Source organism: Tachysurus vachellii, chromosome 7 (assembly GCF_030014155.1).
Source record: "Tachysurus vachellii isolate PV-2020 chromosome 7, HZAU_Pvac_v1, whole genome shotgun sequence".
NCBI lineage: Eukaryota > Metazoa > Chordata > Actinopteri > Siluriformes > Bagridae > Tachysurus > Tachysurus vachellii.
In genome coordinates, this window is record NC_083466.1 from 1,236,361 (window position 1) to 1,255,604 (window position 19,244).

General features: G+C 39.9%; 2 protein-coding genes across 4 annotated transcripts; both read right to left on the reverse strand.

The window, feature by feature from the left end:
- Positions 1–166: 166 nt before the first annotated feature.
- Positions 167–5,861, reverse strand: LOC132848219 (complement factor H-like). 2 transcript variants are annotated; one of them, XM_060873764.1, is made up of 10 exons: positions 5,702–5,861; positions 4,922–5,098; positions 4,550–4,726; positions 4,288–4,467; positions 3,161–3,334; positions 2,683–2,862; positions 1,293–1,346; positions 1,043–1,204; positions 800–955; positions 167–444 (listed from the first exon to the last, which is right to left on the reverse strand). In XM_060873764.1, the coding sequence occupies exons 1-10, from the start codon at positions 5,754–5,756 to the stop codon at positions 437–439; spliced, it is 1,323 nt and encodes a 440-aa protein (XP_060729747.1). In that variant the 5' UTR covers positions 5,757–5,861; the 3' UTR covers positions 167–436. The 2 variants fall into 2 exon arrangements, with proteins under 2 accessions (XP_060729747.1, XP_060729748.1); XM_060873765.1 differs by having other exon boundaries at positions 4,922–5,095; positions 5,702–5,849.
- Positions 5,862–6,571: 710 nt separating this feature from the next.
- Positions 6,572–15,568, reverse strand: LOC132848218 (coagulation factor XIII B chain-like). Of its 2 annotated transcripts, none has more exons than XM_060873763.1 (12): positions 15,413–15,568; positions 14,406–14,579; positions 12,582–12,752; positions 11,062–11,238; positions 10,800–10,979; positions 9,673–9,846; positions 9,196–9,375; positions 7,807–7,857; positions 7,557–7,718; positions 7,311–7,469; positions 6,942–6,955; positions 6,572–6,799 (listed from the first exon to the last, which is right to left on the reverse strand). In XM_060873763.1, the coding sequence occupies exons 1-11, from the start codon at positions 15,462–15,464 to the stop codon at positions 6,948–6,950; spliced, it is 1,488 nt and encodes a 495-aa protein (XP_060729746.1). In that variant the 5' UTR covers positions 15,465–15,568; the 3' UTR covers positions 6,572–6,799; positions 6,942–6,947. The 2 variants fall into 2 exon arrangements, with proteins under 2 accessions (XP_060729746.1, XP_060729745.1); XM_060873762.1 differs by having other exon boundaries at positions 7,807–7,860.
- Between the last annotated feature and the right edge of the window lie 3,676 nt (positions 15,569–19,244).

The window sequence follows — 19,244 nt, forward strand, 5'->3', positions numbered from 1 at the left end:
TAACGTAAAACTTAATAAACAGTTTCCTGTCCAAACGGATGCTAAGAAAGCTAACGATATCGAATTATCAAGTGAAGCGTTAAAAAACCTTCGAATAACAAGTGGATTGATCTCATGAATGAATCTCCTTGAATCGGTGTGTCTGTTGATAAGAAAACACAAATCCAACGAGTGATATGCTTTTATTTTGGTTAAAAAGCAAGCTTTAATTGTCAGAAGGAATATTTCTGATCATCAGCAGGAGCTTGCGGGTGTCGGTTTGTCCGATCGAGCCGTCGATACAGATCGCTGTCGAAACACAATATATCTGAGTGAGCATCAGTATTAACACTGACAGCACAGACAGTCCTGCTCTACTGATACACTTACTATTCTGTATTAACTGCATTTAGATTTTAGCCATAATGAAAATAGGTGTTTATGAACTTACCCAGCTCTAGTGACCTGTAAACAAAAGAAACAGCCATCAGAGATCGTCTCAGTTAAATCCCCCACATGTTCAACCATAATCAGCTGATCAAATAAACCCTGTGAGCCTTGTGGAGCATAACAACAACCAGCACGGGTTCTAATATAAATTCTGGATGCCGATTGGTCCGAGGGTGTCGAAACATTTTGTATGAGAGCAGCTACAGATTCCTAGAGATCATCATTGTCATCATAAACGATTATTTTCCCATTACAGCAGACAATGAGGTTTTATACATTTTGATAATAACGGTGCAGAAATAAAGTATAAACACATGTGTAACTAAATAAAGTGAGTTATTTTTGTCTAGAAAACACAGGATACACTTACAATGACCATAGACGGCTTCTCCATTAGTGCACCGGATGGTTATAGAATAACTGTAGTATCCTATAGGACAGTAAAAAGTCTTCGTTTCACCCTCCTGCAGATATACGTCAGGATGATATTGAGAATTAAAGCGCGTCCTGTCCAGTTTACATGGCGCTGTGAAAATGGAGAACCACAATGAACCATTTAGAAATGCTGCAGAATTCTGGTGTTATTTGTATAAAGTGCATAATTAATACTCACGTTTACACACTGGGAGCTGCGTCCACACTCCAGAATCACATGTTATCTGTTCAGGTCCCACTCTTTTATATAAGACCTTACACTGAACAAGTAATGTATTTCCACCTTGTAGCTCTATGACGTCTCCATTTTCAATAAGGGGTCGAATTCCACAATCAAGGCCTGAAATCAGAGACACTTTGTGAGATTAAAGGAATAATAGTAACGTATAATGAGAGAAAACTCTGATAGAACCTGTGGTCATTGTTACCGGATAAAGACGGATCTTTTTTGTCAGAAACAGCATGGCCGCCGGTCACTGCTTCTGAAAGAGTTCATCAGTATAACTTTAGACCCAGCAGCACAGTTTCAGATGTTTACTCACTGGATACAGCTGACCTCCATGTTCTTCAGTTAAGGGAACCCTTAAAGGTTCTGTGCAGTATATTACTACAGAAAGACTCTATATGGAACCATTTTAGCTGGATTAGAACCCTTAATTATCCAGTGAACCCGTAGACAATTCATTTTAAATGCTTCTCCTAGAGCTTTTAAGCTACGTGCACCAAACTTGGCCAAGTTGTTCATCCTGGACTGACTTAAGCAGCTATTACTTTTATAAGCAATAAGGATTTTGTTTTTTTTCCGGTATGGAAGCTCAAATCTGCCTGAATTCCTACAGAATTCCATTCAAAAGGTTTTTTTGGACTGTCAAGCTTTCAATCTATCTATGTATTTATTCAATATTAAAGGTGGGGTGAACAGAAAGGGTGGCCAGGATGAGCAGAAAGGGGCGTGTCTTGTCATGAGTGACATTAGCAGAAAGCGATTGAAATATTGACATGGAGGATAAAAACGAAAAGCAAAAAAAAGGCTTACGATAAGGCGAGAAGTAGGACGTGTTAATATAGGATCAGCTTTCCAGTGCTGGAGAGAACTGAAGGAGCAGGAAGGCCTGCGATGGGACGCCGAGGCGCTTTTTTCCTTCTCGATAGGTGAGTAACGTTGGTTTTGTTTTGTTACACAGAACTAATATATGCCTTTGTCCTTTACATGATTATGTTTGTGTGTCATTTTTGCTTGTTTGTTTATCTACAATCGTATTGTTCTTCACTTCAGCTATGATAAAGACACATTTCTTTCTGTTAGTTGCCTGGGTTACGTATGCATGTGTGGGTGGAGCTATCAATACAGGGGTGGGACCATTTGGGTTAGGGGCGTGTTTGTTTTGGTGATTTCAAACATTGTACACCCCACCTTTAATTGGTATCAGAAAATTACTGCAAAATACACGAGGTATCAAAATGTTCGGCACAAGGAGGAAGACTGTGTTATGTGTATTCTGTGTAATCTACTCACTTCGTCGAACCAACGTCAAAGTTTCTCATGACGATCTTTAAAAATCTAGTTTCCTGTTTGGTTTGTTTTGTTTTTACACTCTCCAGTGAGCTGTGGCATGAACACACTTAACACTCACAGATAATGAGGATTTAATCAATACGATTAAGATTCACTGGTAATGGTGAAGAAAAGCAGAGCTACTGAAACGTCTCCCAGGCAACTATTTAATCACGTGTCTAAGGTTTTACTGTGAAATAAAGATTTCATCTTGAACATCTCTATGTTTATAAAAGAGTCAGGTTTGTAATGAGGACACTTACGTTTACACACAGGCAGCGTCCATTGTCCCTTATCACACCGTGCATAATGTGTTCCTTCAAACTCATAGCCGTCGTCACATACAAACTTTACCGAGCTTCCTGTAGCATAGCTCGATACTAAACGGCCTGCATGATGGCCGTTTTGGACACGTGGTTGGTTACACCACGATACACGTCGAGCTAAAAACAGAGCATTTATACATGGTTATAATGTAGAATGTGTTTACTTACATGTCTACACACACAGAGTCATTTACCTCTGAACATTTTACTAACCAGAGAGTAAAAAACATTCTATTGTTGCTTTTTGTTTTCTTTTTTCTGTTAGTTAAATCCACATGTCCTCCATTTAAAACACAATAAAAAACACAACCAGCTCAAATTGATGGGAAATCACATGTGAAGCTTTTCCAGTGCAATAATCTTGTCTTTAATAGATAATCACAGTGTTGTTCAGTAATAAAATGAGGACACTTACGTCGACACACTGGCAGCCTCCAGGATCCGTCTACACACTCTGCAATATCACTGCCGTCGAACTCGTAGCTGGGGCGGCACCTAAACCGAATCGTCTCTCCAATGTCATAGGAGTTTTTTAACTCCTCAGCTTCTGTATGTTGCACTTGTGGTGGTTTAGGACACGTTATTTTTTCTGGTGGGTGAAAAAAAAACAGTTCTTATTACAGTCTGATGCTTGAACACTTTAGACTTAACGTTAATAATAAAATGCTGATTCCGTTGCACAAACGATAATCATGATAATCCAGGCGATTAGATTTGGCTAATCGGTAAACTGTTAAACTCATTAAATCATCAACTGAGGCTAAAAACGAGGCGTTGATGCCAGACGTCATTATCTTAGATCAAACCTCTAGTTTGGTTAAATAATGGATAATACAGATTTTAGACCACAACGCTACGAGCTATACTGAGTTCTGGATTCTGATTGGTCAGAATGTGCTGATTAATTTTCTAGAGCTGCAGCTCTGACAGCAGCACATGTTTGTGTTAACAAACAAAAATCTTAAAAACCTTTATTGCCACATTTATGGAAGGAGTCTCCAGTGTCGGCGCTTTAACTTTATGCTGTCGATATAAACTTGTTTTAAAAACGTTACGTGCAAGCAATTGTTGTTAAATTACTGTGGTGTAAGGCAGTAAAACACTTTAGCCACAAGGGGGCAACTTTGGGAGATTTGTGCCCTGGACAACTGCTTGTATGTCCGAATTCCTAAACACACAGTTATACTTGATGCAGATTACATAAAGACGTCTGACATCTGATCATCTTCCCCCACTTGACATTTACAAAGATGCCTCCCATGGACTTGTGAACACATGAGGGTTTAATGTTGATATTTCAGGGGTACGTGGAAGTACAGATGTAACACGGGACACCTTTTGGTTTCAGTGAAATTGTTCGAATAAACAAGAGTGTTTATTAAAATCACTGTCGAGCGATGAAACTGTATATTTCTCCTAATATTTGCCCTTAATATCAGTTTATTATTATTATTTTGCCAATGCTAGCAAATCAAATCAATAGAACAGATGTAATCACGTGTTAAACTTTATAACACAACCTGAAGTGTGTGAAAATCTTACCGCATTTAATCGTATTGGTCCATTTGCCGTTGGAGCAGGTACTATATTTATCGCCGCTTGGCTCGTATCCTTTTGCACAAACATACTCGAGCCGCTGCCCGTGTTCGAAAGCATCCTGGTAAGGTTGTTTAATCATCCCGTAGTCAACACGAGGAGGGGGATCACAAGAGTAACGCTTTCCTGCCGAATCACAACCTTTCTTTTATAACAACACAATACTGCTCAGAGATATTAATCATGTTAGAAATGAAGGGTCACTTACTTTTGCACTCCGGCAAATTCCATTTTCCATCTTTGCACTCTGTGACGTCACTTATTCCTTTGAACTCGTAGGCGACGTTGCACTGAAACCGCAGAGTGGAACCAGGAGGGTAGGATTCCTTTAACTCCTGGGTAGGCTGGGCGTTTGGCACGTGAGGAGGAATACACCAAGTTTTCTCTGGAACAGTCCATATTATTAGAAGATTCAATTATTATATACATTTTAACATTCATATAGGTGTTTATTTCGTCGTCCCATTTTGGGTCTCCTTCTATAAAGGTTTACTCTTGTAGTCAGTATTACAGTACCACTAGAACCACTAATGATGATGATGATGATGATGATGATGATATTTGTTGGTAAATTACTCACCGATACATTTAGGGGTGTGTGACCAAGTGCCATCAATGCATGTTATCTGTCCCCACCATGTTTCCAGGGCAGGTTTCAGGCCCGAATCACAGCCGTATGAAACAGTATCGCCGTGATCGTAAATATCTCGGTGGGGAACGACAAAGCCTTTCTCGAGTCCCGGATGCTGACATTCTTCTGGTTCGTGAAATGATATGGAAATAAAAACGGCACCCGATTCACTGTATATACAGTAGCAAACATTTTGTGAAAAAATAATGTTTGTAAATCTAAAAACTGCTCTTTTTAATGCTCCCGATTAGGGCGAAAGAAATGAGTTTGCCCCATCCATAAGGTGCCTTTACCATTAAGTATGAAGTTCACTTTGTTGTAATTTTACTAAAATAGCTGTAGGTGCACTGAGTCTGTTACATTGTGTTATATGGAAAAGGCTCTAAATCCCTAAAATTGTCAACGTAAATGAACTTTAATACATTTTTTTATTGTCTCGAATAGATATTCTAACTAATCGCTATCTACCTTCTCTGTGTTGTGTTATCTGTAAATAGGATGGGTGCCAAAACTTTTGCAAAATGCTTTCCAGCAAAATGTTACACACGAACAACATCATTTACATATAAACTGTGTGGGTATATATATGTATACACACACAGTTTATATGTAAATGAGGTTGTTCATGTATATATATATAAAATCTTTAAACATCTTGATGTATATAAACATGATGAGCTAGTTTTATGACCGCTTGAACAGAAATATAACTTTGTTCGGTTTTCTTACCCTTCGCCGCCTGACATGACCAAATAGATAAAGCCAGGATAATAATAATCCTCATCTTCTCTGTAGTTCTTCACCTCAGACCACGGCGTAAAACCTTCAGATCGCTTTATTTATTAGCGACGTTAATCATTTATTTTTCTGCCTCCCTTTACCAGAAACCACGACTCTAGTGCAGCATTTCATCAATGCAGATTTCGTAACTCCAAACTCTGACGTGCCAAAGTAAAGAAAAGGCAAACTTTATTTATTTATTTACTTATTTTCCTGCAGGGTTTTTTCTGCTCATATTGAATGATTTATAGATCCTTTTTGTCCTCGCACAACTTATACAACTGTACAACACTTCGCCGTTCAATTCTGAATTCCGATTGGTCAGAAGACGTCCATTAATTTTCCATAATGCAGCTGAAAATCTTTTGGTTTCTCTGGATTGTTTTTTTAATTTTATTTAATGTGAGGGGGGAAAACAGGCTGGTGAGGGAACGAATGTTCAGTAAACCTAAGGTTTAATTTGAATTTGGGCAGAATTAAAAGACGACGAGACGCATCCCCAAAGTGTGATGCTGCAGCCACCATGCTTCACCGTAGCTACGGTGATGGATGCGATTTCAGTTTGGATTTGTATTAAAACTAAAAAACCTCAAGCCATCGAAAATCGCAATATAAAGAGCAGTATATGATTTGGAAACTCGTGTCCTCGCTCCGAAAACGTTGTAATCAAAGTTCAGCCTTTTAATCATTCACTAAAAATCAATTGATCACACAGAGCAGTTCATACAGCATTCAGTCGTGTCCAGTCCGTCTCTTTAAGTGCTACGTTACATTGCACCGTCCAGAGTTTTTAACGGAAAGCAAACAACGAGGCAGAAATATCCCTAAACATAAGATTTATTGATTTAGCAGATCTGATGTTCTTTTTTCATGTAACAATCCACCATCTTCACAGATGAGCCATGTTATTTATTTATTTTTTATTACATTTTCCTTATTTTGTCGTTTCACTGTAGTTAAGTTAAGTCTCTGGAAGACTTTTCCTTCTTAGCATATTTTCAGCTTTGCGGGTGTCGGTTTGTCCGATCGAGCCGTCGATACAGATCGCTGTCGAAACACAATATATCTGAGTGAGCATCAGTATTAACACTGACAGCACAGACAGTCCTGCTCTACTGATACACTTACTATTCTGTATTAAAAGCATTTAGATTTTAGCCATAATGAAAATAGGTGTTTATGAACTTACCCAGCTCTAGTGACCTGTAAACAAAAGAAACAGCCATCAGAGATCGTCTCAGTTAAATCCCCCACATGTTCAACCATAATCAGCTGATCAAATAAACCCTGTGAGCCTTGTGGAGCATAACAACAACCAGCACGGGTTCTAATATAAATTCTGGATGCCGATTGGTCCGAGGGTGTCGAAACATTTTGTATGAGAGCAGCTACAGATTCCTAGAGATCATCATTGTCATCATAAACGATTATTTTCCCATTACAGCAGACAATGAGGTTTTATACATTTTGATAATAACAGTGCAGAAATAAAGTATAAACACATGTGTAACTAAATAAAGTGAGTTATTTTTGTCTAGAAAACACAGGATACACTTACAATCACTATAGACGGCTTCTCCATTAGTGCACCGGATGGTTATAGAATACCAACTGTAGTATCCTATAGTACAGTAAAAAGTCTTCGTTTCACCCTCCTGCAGATATACGTCAGGATGATATTGAGAATTAAAGCGCGTCCTGTCCAGTTTACATGGCGCTGTGAAAATGGAGAACCACAATGAACCATTTAGAAATGCTGCAGAATTCTGACGTTATTTGTATAAAGTGCATAATTAATACTCACGTTTACACACTGGGAGCTGCGTCCACACTCCAGAATCACATGTTACCTGTTCAGGTCCCACTCTTTTATATAAGACCTTACACTGAACAAGTAATTTATTTCCACCTTGTTGCTCTATGATGTCTCCATTTTCAATAAGGGGTCGAGTTCCACAATCAAGGCCTGAAATCAGAGACACTTTGTGAGATTAAAGGAATAATAGTAACGTATAATGAGAGAAAACTCTGATAGAACCTGTGGTCATTGTTACCGGATAAAGACGGATCTTTTTTGTCAGAAACAGCATGGCCGCCGGTCACTGCTTCTGAAAGAGTTCATCAGTATAACTTTAGACCCAGCAGCACAGTTTCAGATGTTTACTCACTGGATACAGCTGACCTCCATGTTCTTCAGTTAAGGGAACCCTTAAAGGTTCTGTGCAGTATATTACTACAGAAAGACTCTATATGGAACCATTTTAGCTGGATTAGAACCCTTAATTATCCAGTGAACCCGTAGACAATTCATTTTAAATGCTTCTCCTAGAGCTTTTAAGCTACATGCACCAAACTTGGCCAAGTTGTTCATCCTGGACTGACTTAAGCAGCTATTACTTTTATAAGCAATCAGGATTCTGTTTTTTTCCGGTATGGAAGCTCAAATCTGCTTAAAATCCTACAGAATTCCATTCAAAAGGTTTTTTTGGACTGTCAAGCTTTCAATCTATCTATGTATTTATTCAATATTAAAGGTGGGGTGAACAGAAAGGGTGACCAGGATGAGCAGAAAGGGGCGTGTCTTGTCATGAGTGACATTAGCAGAAAGCGATTGAAACATTGACATGGAGGATAAAAAACGAAAAGCAAAAAAAGGCTTACGATAAGGCGAGAAGTAGGACGTGTTAATATAGGATCAGCTTTCCAGTGCTGGAGAGAACTGAAGGAGCAGGAAGGCCTGCGATGGGACGCCGAGGCGCTTTTTTCCTTCTCGATAGGTGAGTAACGTTGGTTTTGCTTTGTTACACAGAACTAATATATGCCTTTGTCCTTTACATGATTATGCTTGTGTGTCATTTTTGCTTGTTTGTTTATCTACAATCGTATTGTTCTTCACTTCAGCTATGATAAAGACACATTTCTTTCTGTTAGTTGCCTGGGTTACGTATGTATGTGTGGGTGGAGCTATCAATACAGGGGTGGGACCATTTGGGTTAGGGGCGTGTTCTTTTTGGTGATTTCAAACATTGTACACCCCACCTTTAATTGGTATCAGAAAATTACTGCAAAATACACGAGGTATCAACATGTTCGGCACAAGGAGGAAGACTGCGTTATGTGTATTCTGTGTAATCTACTCACTTCGTCGAACCAACGTCAAAGTTTCTCATGACGATCTTTAAAAATCTAGTTTCCTGTTTGGTTTGTTTTGTTTTTACACTCTCCAGTGAGCTGTGGCATGAACACACTTAACACTCACAGATAATGAGGATTTAATCAATAAGATTAAGATTCACTGGTAATGGTGAAGAAAAGCAGAGCTACTGAAACGTCTCCCAGGCAACTATTTAATCACGTGTCTAAGGTTTTACTGTGAAATAAAGATTTCATCTTGAACATCTCTATGTTTATAAAAGAGTCAGGTTTGTAATGAGGACACTTACGTTTACACACAGGCAGCGTCCATTGTCCCTTATCACACTGTGCATAATGTGTTCCTTCAAACTCATAGCCGTCGTCACATACAAACTTTACCAAGCTTCCTGTAGCATAGCTCGATGCTAAACGGCCTGCATGATGGCCGTTTTGGACACGTGGTTGGTTACACCACGATACACGTCGAGCTAAAAACAGAGCATTTATACATGGCTTTAATTTAGAATGTGTTTACTTACATGTCTACACACACAGAGTCATTTACCTCTGAACATTTTACTAACCAGAGAGTAAAAAACATTCTATTGTTGCTTTTTGTTTTCTTTTTTCTGTTAGTTAAATCCACATGTCCTCCATTTAAAACACAATAAAAACACAACCAGCTCAAATTGATGGGAAATCACATGTGAAGCTTTTCCAGTGCAATAATCTTGTCTTTAATAGATAATCACACTGTTGTTCAGTAATAAAATGAGGACACTTACGTCGACACACTGGCAGACTCCAGGATCCGTCTACACACTCTGCAATATCACTGCCTTCGAACTCGTAGCTGGGGCGGCACCTAAACCGAATCGTCTCTCCAATGTCATAGGAGTTTTTTAACTCCTCAGCTTCTGTATGTTGCACTCGTGGTGGTTTAGGACACGTTATTTTTTCTGGTGGGTGAAAAAAAAACAGTTCTTATTACAGTCTGATGCTTGAACACTTTAGACTTAACGTTAATAATAAAATGCTGATTCCGTTGCACAAACGATAATCATGATAATCCAGGCGATTAGATTTGGCTAATCAGTAAACTGTTAAACTCATTAAATCATCAACTGAGGCTAAAAACGAGGCGTTGATGCCAGACGTCATTATCTTAGATCAAACCTCTAGTTTGGTTAAATAATGGATAATACAGATTTTAGACCACAACGCTACGAGCTATACTGAGTTCTGGATTCTGATTGGTCAGAATGTGCTGATTAATTTTCTAGAGCTGCAGCTCTGACAGCAGCACATGTTTGTGTTAACAAACAAAAATCTTAAAAACCTTTATTGCCACATTTATGGAAGGAGTCTCCAGTGTCGGCGCTTTAACTTTATGCTGTCGATATAAACTTGTTTTAAAAACGTTACGTGCAAGCAATTGTTGTTAAATTACTGTGGTGTAAGGCAGTAAAACACTTTAGCCACAAGGGGGCAACTTTGGGAGATTTGTGCCGTGGACAACTGCTTGTATGTCCGAATTCCTAAACACACAGTTATACTTGATGCAGATTACATAAAGACGTCTGACATCTGATCATCTTCCCCCACTTGACATTTACAAAGATGCCTCCCATGGACTTGTGAACACATGAGGGTTTAATGTTGATATTTCAGGGGTACGTGGAAGTACAGATGTAACACGGGACACCTTTTGGTTTCAGTGAAATTGTTCGAATAAACAAGAGTGTTTATTAAAATCACTGTCGAGCGATGAAACTGTATATTTCTCCTAATATTTGCCCTTAATATCAGTTTATTATTATTATTTTGCCAATGCTAGCAAATCAAATCAATAGAACAGATGTAATCACGTGTTAAACTTTATAACGCAACCTGAAGTGTGTGAAAATCTTACCGCATTTAATCGTATTGGTCCATTTGCCGTAGGAGCAGGTACTATATTTATCGCCGCTTGACGCGTATCCTTTTGCACAAACATACTCGAGCCGCCGCCCGTGTTCGAAAGCATCCTGGTAAGGTTGTTTAATCATCCCGTAGTCAACACGAGGAGGGGGATCACAAGAGTAATGCTTTCCTGCCGAATCACAACCTTTCTTTTATAACAACACAATACTGCTCAGAGATATTAATCATGTTAGATATGAAGGGTCACTTACTTTTGCACTCCGGCAAATTCCATTTTCCATCTTTGCACACTGCGACGTCACTTATTCCTTTGAACTCGTAGGCGACGTTGCACTGAAACCGCAGAGTGGAACCAGGAGGGTAGGATTCCTTTAACTCCTGGGTAGGCTGGGCGTTTGGCACGTGAGGAGGAATACACCAAGTTTTCTCTGGAACAGTCCATATTATTAGAAGATTCAATTATTATATACATTTTAACATTCATATAGGTGTTTATTTCGTCGTCCCATTTTGTAAAAATCACTTTCATGAAAGAGTCAGGTTTGTAATGAGGACACTTAGGTTTACACACAGGCAGCTTCCATTGTCCATTATCACACTGTGCATAATGTGTTCCTTCAAACTCATAACCGTCGTCACATACAAACTTTACCAAGCTTCCTGTAGCATAGCTCGATGCTAAACGGCCTGCATGATGGTACGGACACGTGGTTGGTTACACCACGATACACATCGAGCTAAAAACAGAGCATTTATACATGGTTTTAATGTAGAATGTGTTTACTTACATGTCTACACACACAGAGTCATTTACCTCTGAACATTTTACTAACCAGAGAGTAAAAAACATTCTATTGTTGCTTTTTGTTTTCTTTTTTCTGTTAGTTAAATCCACATGTCCTCCATTTAAAACACAATAAAAAACACAACCAGCTCAAATTGATGGGAAATCACATGTGAAGCTTTTCCAGTGCAATAATCTTGTCTTTAATAGATAATCACAGTGTTGTTCAGTAATGAAATGAGGACACTTACGTTTACACACTGGTAGCCTCCAGGATCCGTCTACACACTCTGCAATTTCACTGCTTATGAACTCGTAGCTGGGGCGGCACCTAAACCGAATCGTCTCTTCAATGTCATAGGAGTTTTTTAACTCCTCAGCTTCTGTATGTTGCACTTGTGCAACAGTTCTTATTTTAATCTGATGCTTGTATATGTAAAAGGTGCCATCGCTTCCCCAGGTAAGCAACACACCCACACCTGGCCTTCCATTGATTACTAACTGGGGGGGTCACGGTGGCTTAGTGGTTAGCACGTTCGCCTCACACCTCCAGGGTCGGGGTTTGATTCCCGCCTCCGCCTTGTGTGTGTGGAGTTTGCATGTTCTCCCCGTGCCTAGGGGGTTTCCTCCGGGTACTCCGGTTTCCTCCCCCGGTCCAAAGACATGCATGGTAGGTTGATTGGCATCTCTGGAAAACTGTACATAGTGTGTGATTGCGTGAGTGAATGAGAGTGAATGTGTGTGTGTGTGTGTGTGTGTGTGTGTGTGCCCTGCGATGGGTTGGCACTCCGTCCAGGGTGTATCCTGCCTTGATGCCCGATGACGCCTGAGATAGGCACAGGCTCCCCGTGACCCGAGGTAGTTCGGATAAGCGGTAGAAAATGAATGAGTGAGTGAGTGAGATTACTAACTAGCACCTAAACTAAACCAGCACCACCCCACCTATGTCTTGTCTGATCAGGAATATTAATAATTTGTACACCTTACCTTTGCACACTGGCAGCCACCATGTTCCATCATCACAAACTGCATAAGATGTTTCTTCAAACTCATAGTTCCTGTCACATACAAATCTAACAGTGTGTCCACTTGCATAGGATGATTCTAACTTCTTTTCAGGTTTGGCGTTTGCCACGTGTGGAGCGGTACATGATGCGTCTAAAGCCAGAAACAAGGAGGAAAGGAATATTTTATTTTTTGAGAATGACACCCTTTAATTTTCACAAAGTCTGCTGCTTCAGTGTTTTTAGATCTTTTGTCAGATGTTACTGTGGTATACAGAAGTATAATTACAAGCATATAAGTCTCAAAGGCTTTTATTGACGTTTACATTAAGTTTACACAAAGAGTTTGCAGCGTTGACCCTTCCTTTTCAAGACCTCTGCAATTCGCCCTGAGATGCTGTCAATCAAGTTCTGGGCCACATCCTGACTGATGGCAGCCCGTTTTTACATAAGCAATGCTTGGCGTATGTCAGAATTTGTAGGGTATTTTTTTGTAAACCCATGTTCTCAATAGGATTAAGGTCTGGGGAGTTGATATTTGTGTCATTCACAAAACATTTGTAAGTGACGTGACATACAGCTAAGTACAGTGACCCATACTCAGAATTCGTTCTCTGCGTTTAACCCATCCAAAGTCCACACACACAGTATTGAACACACACACACCGTGAACACACACCCGGAGCAGTGGGCAGCCATTTATGCTGTGGCGCCCGGGGAGCAGTTGTGGGGGGTTCGGTGCCTTGTTCAAGGGCACCTCAGTCGTGGTATTGCCGGCCCGAGACTCGAACCCACAACCTTAGGGTTAGGAGTCAGACTCTCTAACCATTAGGCCACGACTTCCCCCCCAACTTTGGCCACAACTCTACTATGATGCATGTATTACTCTCTCTCCAGCACATCCCACAGATACCATTTGAATTGTTTTAGAGAATTTGAGGTAATTGAAACACCTTTACGCTGAATACAGCAGAGCTTAGGTAGGTAGTATATGGATTCAGCATGGTCACTCGCAGCAAGCTGCGATGCCCTGTGTGCTCTGGTACCTTTCTAGCAAAACTAGCAGGAACTTTATCATGAAATAGTGCTACAGTAGCTCTTTGGAACATACGGGCAGCCATGAGCCTGTCACTGGGTCACTGCTTCTCCTTCCTTAGAGCACAGTACTGCATACTGGGAGCACTGCACAACACCTGCTGTTTTGGAGATGCTTTGACTCGCTCCGATAATTACACTTGCTTGTTTTTCTATGTTTCCAACCTGTCGACTTTGGGAACTGACTATTCACTGGCTGCCTAATACCCCGTGACAGCTGTCAGTATAGCAAGATGATAAACCTTATTCACATCACCTGACAGTAGATTTAATCATATAGTTGATTGTGCTGGGGGGGGGGGCACGGTGGCTTAGTGGTTACATTCACCTCACACCTCCAGGTTTGGGGGTTCGATTCCCACCTCCACCTTGTGTGTGTGGAGTTTGCATGTTCTCCCCGTGCCTCTGGGGTTTCCTCCGGGTACTCCGGTTTCCTCCCCCGGTCCAAAGACATGCATGGTAGGTTGATTGGCATCTCTGGAAAATTGTCCGTAGTGTGTGATTGCGTGAGTGAATGAGAGTGTGTGTGTGTGTGCCCTGCGATGGGTTGGCACTCCGTCCAGTTTGTATCCTGCCTTGATGCCCGATGATGCCTGAGATAGGCACAGGCTCCCCGTGACCCGAGGTAGTTCGGATAAGCGGTAGAAGATGAGTGAGTGATTGTGCTGCTTAGTAATAAGAGTTACTGTATGTTTTCAGTGAGGACACTTACTTTTACACACTGGTAGCCTCCACTTTCCATTATCACAAACTGCATAACGTGTTCCTTCAAACCCATAGCCGCTGTTGCATTCAAATCTAACAGTTTCTCCGGAAATATAGAAGAGCTTTAAATCATTTGTAGGCTCGGCGTTTGGCACACTTGGGGAAAGACATAATTTTATGCCTAGAACAACAAACAAAAGAATATTTATTGGATCATACAGTATATTTATTTTATTTATCACCATAAAATTATTAAATTTCTTTTTTTTTAAGGAGGAAAGCAGCAAGAATCCTGATTATAAAGTTTGATGATATTGACAATGAGGGTGAAGGTTGTTCTTTTGGATGGAGTTATTTTTGGTGTTGGTGTTACATTACATTTAGGGCATTTGGCAGACGCCCTTATCCAGAGTGACATATGTTTTTAGCTCATTTTATACACCTGAGTAATTAAGGGCCTCAACTCGGGCCCAGCAGCGGCAGCTTGATGTAACTGAGTTTTAAACACACAACCTTTCTGTCTGTAGTCCAACACTCAAAGGTTTTGATAATAACACAGTAATTTTCACAAAGTCTACTGCTTTAGGGTTAGGGTTAGGGTTAGGACCCTTGTATTTTTTGTCCTGCACTGTCTTGTCTGTCTTGTTTGTCTTGTCCTGTAGTGTTTGCACCAGTTTACACTCTGATGGCAGCCTGTTTTTATATTTTTCACATAAAGGTCTGGGGAGTTGATATTTGTGTCATTCACAAAACTTTTTCTCAACGCTTTAGCCACTGAGCCTTCCACAGCCCCCAATAAATGAACACATTTTGCATACAACCTTATCCTTATACAACCTGTAACTGACACTGGCTGATTTTAGGTAATGACATGAGCACAACAGATTATTAAATTGTCCAGTGAGTGTTATATTTACACACAAGGCTCTTTATTACAACATTACATTACTGTTCATTTTTCCAGAAAAACTTTTGAGCATTCAGAGAGTAGTACTGAAAGCTAACAGCTCTTACCCCTCACAGTCAGACATGAGCAAACTGAAAAGACCAGGATGAAAATCTTCATCTTCTCTGTTACTCTTCTTCCTCAAATCGCAGCAGAAAACTTTCAGGTTAACGGATATATGACTGCAAAATTAAGTTGCGTTAATGATTTACCCTTCAACCCTCCTTTACCAGAAAACAACAAACATTTCGTCATTGCAGATCCCGGAACTCCAAACGCTGGCAAGCCAAATAAAAAGACACAGTGTTAGGAATAAGAGTCACTGTTTATTTGTACATTTATATTGGCTTGTGTAGGAGTGGCCACTTTAATAGAACACCTACACAGGAGAAGGGTTAGAGTGAACGCTGGTGCGTCTTGGCTGCCGCTGCTCTCCCGGATAACAATAATTATTAAACATCATATACACTGCGTAGACTACAATGAGGATCTATTGTCTATGGCTTGTACTTGCCTGGACTGTACTACCTCTTGTACAGTCCGCAGTACTGTTTCAATACTCTGCTGCTGAACTTTTGAGTTTCCGTCCGTGTTTGTATGATTCAACACCTCCTGCACTGCTTGCTCATCCGGACATCTTATATCTGCCAAGACGGAAATACATTCATCGTGGCTCTCGGCGGAACTTCTGGTATAATAAATCCAGTGAAATAAAGTCGCTATGGTCAGCTGTTCGACGCCCACGAAGGAACGCCGGTCGCCGCGCCGGTCAGCGTGTGCTGGCAAACCCGGCTAACTCGGCTAACTGCAGACCAAGCAACAACAACACTGTGAGTTTCGGTCTTCTTAACATCCGCTCACTTACGAGTAAGGGGCATCTTGTGCAGGATCTCCTTGCAAATCGCAAGATTGATTTTCTCTTTTTAACCGAAACATGGCAGCAACAAAATGTCTTTATTGCACTCAATGACGCCATTCCGCCAGGGTTTGTTTACATCTCTCAACCACGTGACTCTGGTCGAGGAGGCGGTCTGGCGATAATCTACCGTGTGAAGTGGAGACTGATGTCTTTGAATGTTTCTGCCTCCCACTCATTTGAGGCTGCTGTTTGTCAGCTCTCTGGATCTACTCCAACTATTATCAGTACTGTATATCGACCACCAAAGTTCAACAAGGATTTTATCCCTGACTTTGCTGCTTTTTTGAATCAAATAACTACACTCTCACCAAATATAATTCTTGTGGGGGATTTCAATATTCACATGGATGATGTTCACAACAATCTTACTAAAGAATTTACATCTTGTCTGGATAGCTTCGGACTGCAGCAGCATGTGAATTTTCCCACGCATTCTAAAGGACATACTTTGGATTTAACCTGTTGTTCAGGTGTCTCTCCAGACAACCTTAATGCAGACTTTTTTCCATGTACTGATCATCTGTTACTGTCTTTTAATGTTAATCTTCCACTTTTCAAATTGAAATCTGTACGCATGATATCATTTCGAAAAATCAAGGACATTAATTTGGACAGCTTGTCTTTAAGCATTGCAAGTCTTCCTAAGGCTGACAGCTGTTCCACTCCAGATAACTTGGTCTCTCATTATAATGATAGTCTCCATAATTTGCTTAATATTTTTGCCCCACTTAAGACTAGGACTGTTTCATTTGCTGTTACTGCACCCTGGTTCACTCCTTTTCTCAGGCAATTAAAAGCAAAAGGACGACGGCTTGAGAGACTTTTTAGAAAAACTGGCCTTACTGTGCACAAGGAAATGTATTCAGAACATATGTCTTACTATAAAGAAACTATTGCCAAAGCTAAATCTACATACTATTCTGGCTTAATTGGTTCTAATGAAGGGAATTCAAGGGTTCTTTTTTCTTTATTGAAAAATTTTACAACACCCCCTAATTCACTTCCCTCTCATTTGTATTCATCTGATTTTTGCAATACTTTAGCTTCATTCTTTACTTCAAAAATTGAAGACATTCATCATCAACTTATGGCCACTCCTGTTTCTACTCCATGTGTCTCAGTTTTACCTGTTCCTACACAACTGTTCTCTGAGTTTATTCTACCCTCAATTGATGACATCTTAAAACTTATTCATCAATCTAAATCTTCAACTTGTGTTCTTGATCCTATACCAACTGTCCTTGTTTTGGCTACTGCTTCCTCTCTGTCCCCTTTTATCATGGGTATTATTTATTCTTCCCTTACCACTGGAGTTGTTCCTTCTCTTTTCAAAACAGCTGCTGTAACTCCAATTCTAAAGAAACCAGGATTGGATACCAACAACCTTAATAATTTTCGTCCTATTTCTAATCTTCCTTTTATTTCTAAAATTTTGGAAAAAGTTGTTGCTGCTCAACTTCATATTCATTTGTCTGGCAACAATCTATATGAACAATTTCAATCTGGTTTTCGCCCATTTCATAGCACTGAAACGGCTCTATTGAAAATTACAAATGATTTGCTTATAGCAGCTGATTCTGGCTTACTATCCATCCTCCTACTCCTTGATCTGAGTGCAGCTTTTGATACAATTTCCCACAATATTCTTTTAGACAGGCTTTCCACTATTGGCATCACCAACACACCTCTGAAATGGTTTCATTCATATCTCTCTGATCGCACACAGTTCGTTCAACTAAAATCATTCACCTCTTCGACAGTTTCCGTTACCTCTGGTGTACCCCAGGGCTCTGTCCTGGGCCCTTTGCTATTTATTACTTACCTTTTACCCCTTGGACATATTTTTCATAAGCATCAGGTCAAGTTTCATTGCTATGCCGATGACACCCAGCTCTACCTTTCCACAAAACCACATTCCAAACTCCCTCCATCTGCTCTTACTGATTGTCTCATTGACATAAAATCATGGTTTTCAGCAAATTTTCTTAAACTAAATAGTAAGAAAACAGAATTTCTCATTATAGGCACAAAATCTGTGCTTAACAAATTCTCAAATTTTCTTATTTCCATTGATGAATCTCTCATAGCTCCCTCATCTCAGGTTAAGAGTCTTGGTGTCATCTTTGATAGTACCCTTTCTTTCACCTCTCATGTAAATAATGTTACTCGGGCTGCATACTTTCACCTTCGAAATATCAATAGGCTTCGCTCCTTTCTCACGATCCAATCAACCACCACTCTTGTTCACAGTCTAGTAACCTCCCGGCTTGACTACTGTAATTCCCTTCTTATTGGGCTTCCTCACAAAACCCTTCATAAGCTGCAACTTGTTCAAAATTCTTCTGCCCGCATTATCACTCGTACTTCCTCTATCCATCATATTACACCTGTTCTGGAACAGCTTCACTGGCTTCCCATTATTTTTCGTATTAAGTATAAAATTCTTCTTCTAACATTTAAAGCTATCCACAATCTTGCACCTTCATATCTTCTTGATCTTCTTCATACTCCAACATTAACTCGCACTCTTAGATCTTCTTCTTCCACTCATTTCATTGTTCCCTCTGTCCGTCTTGTAACTATGGGGAATAGAGCTTTCAGTTACTCTGCACCTCAGCTCTGGAACTCACTTCCATCTGAACTCCGTAATATTGTTTCCCTTTCATTATTCAAATCTCAGCTTAAAACTCATCTGTTCAGTTTAGCTTATTCTACACCATAATTTGTACTGCTGGTCTAATTTGTATCGCAATGTAGCTATTCGATTTTGATTGTCTTTGTTGTTTTTTGTACGGTGACCTTGAGTGTTCAGAAAGGCGCCTTTAAATAAAATGTATTATTATTATTATTATTACAGCAGACAATGTTTTTTTCCCCTCTCTTCACTTATTGTTTTCTCATTCAAATGTAAACATTAACGAAAAAAATGTCTTTTTTTGTAACATCAAAGTTCAATCTTTTAATCATTCTCCAGAAATCAA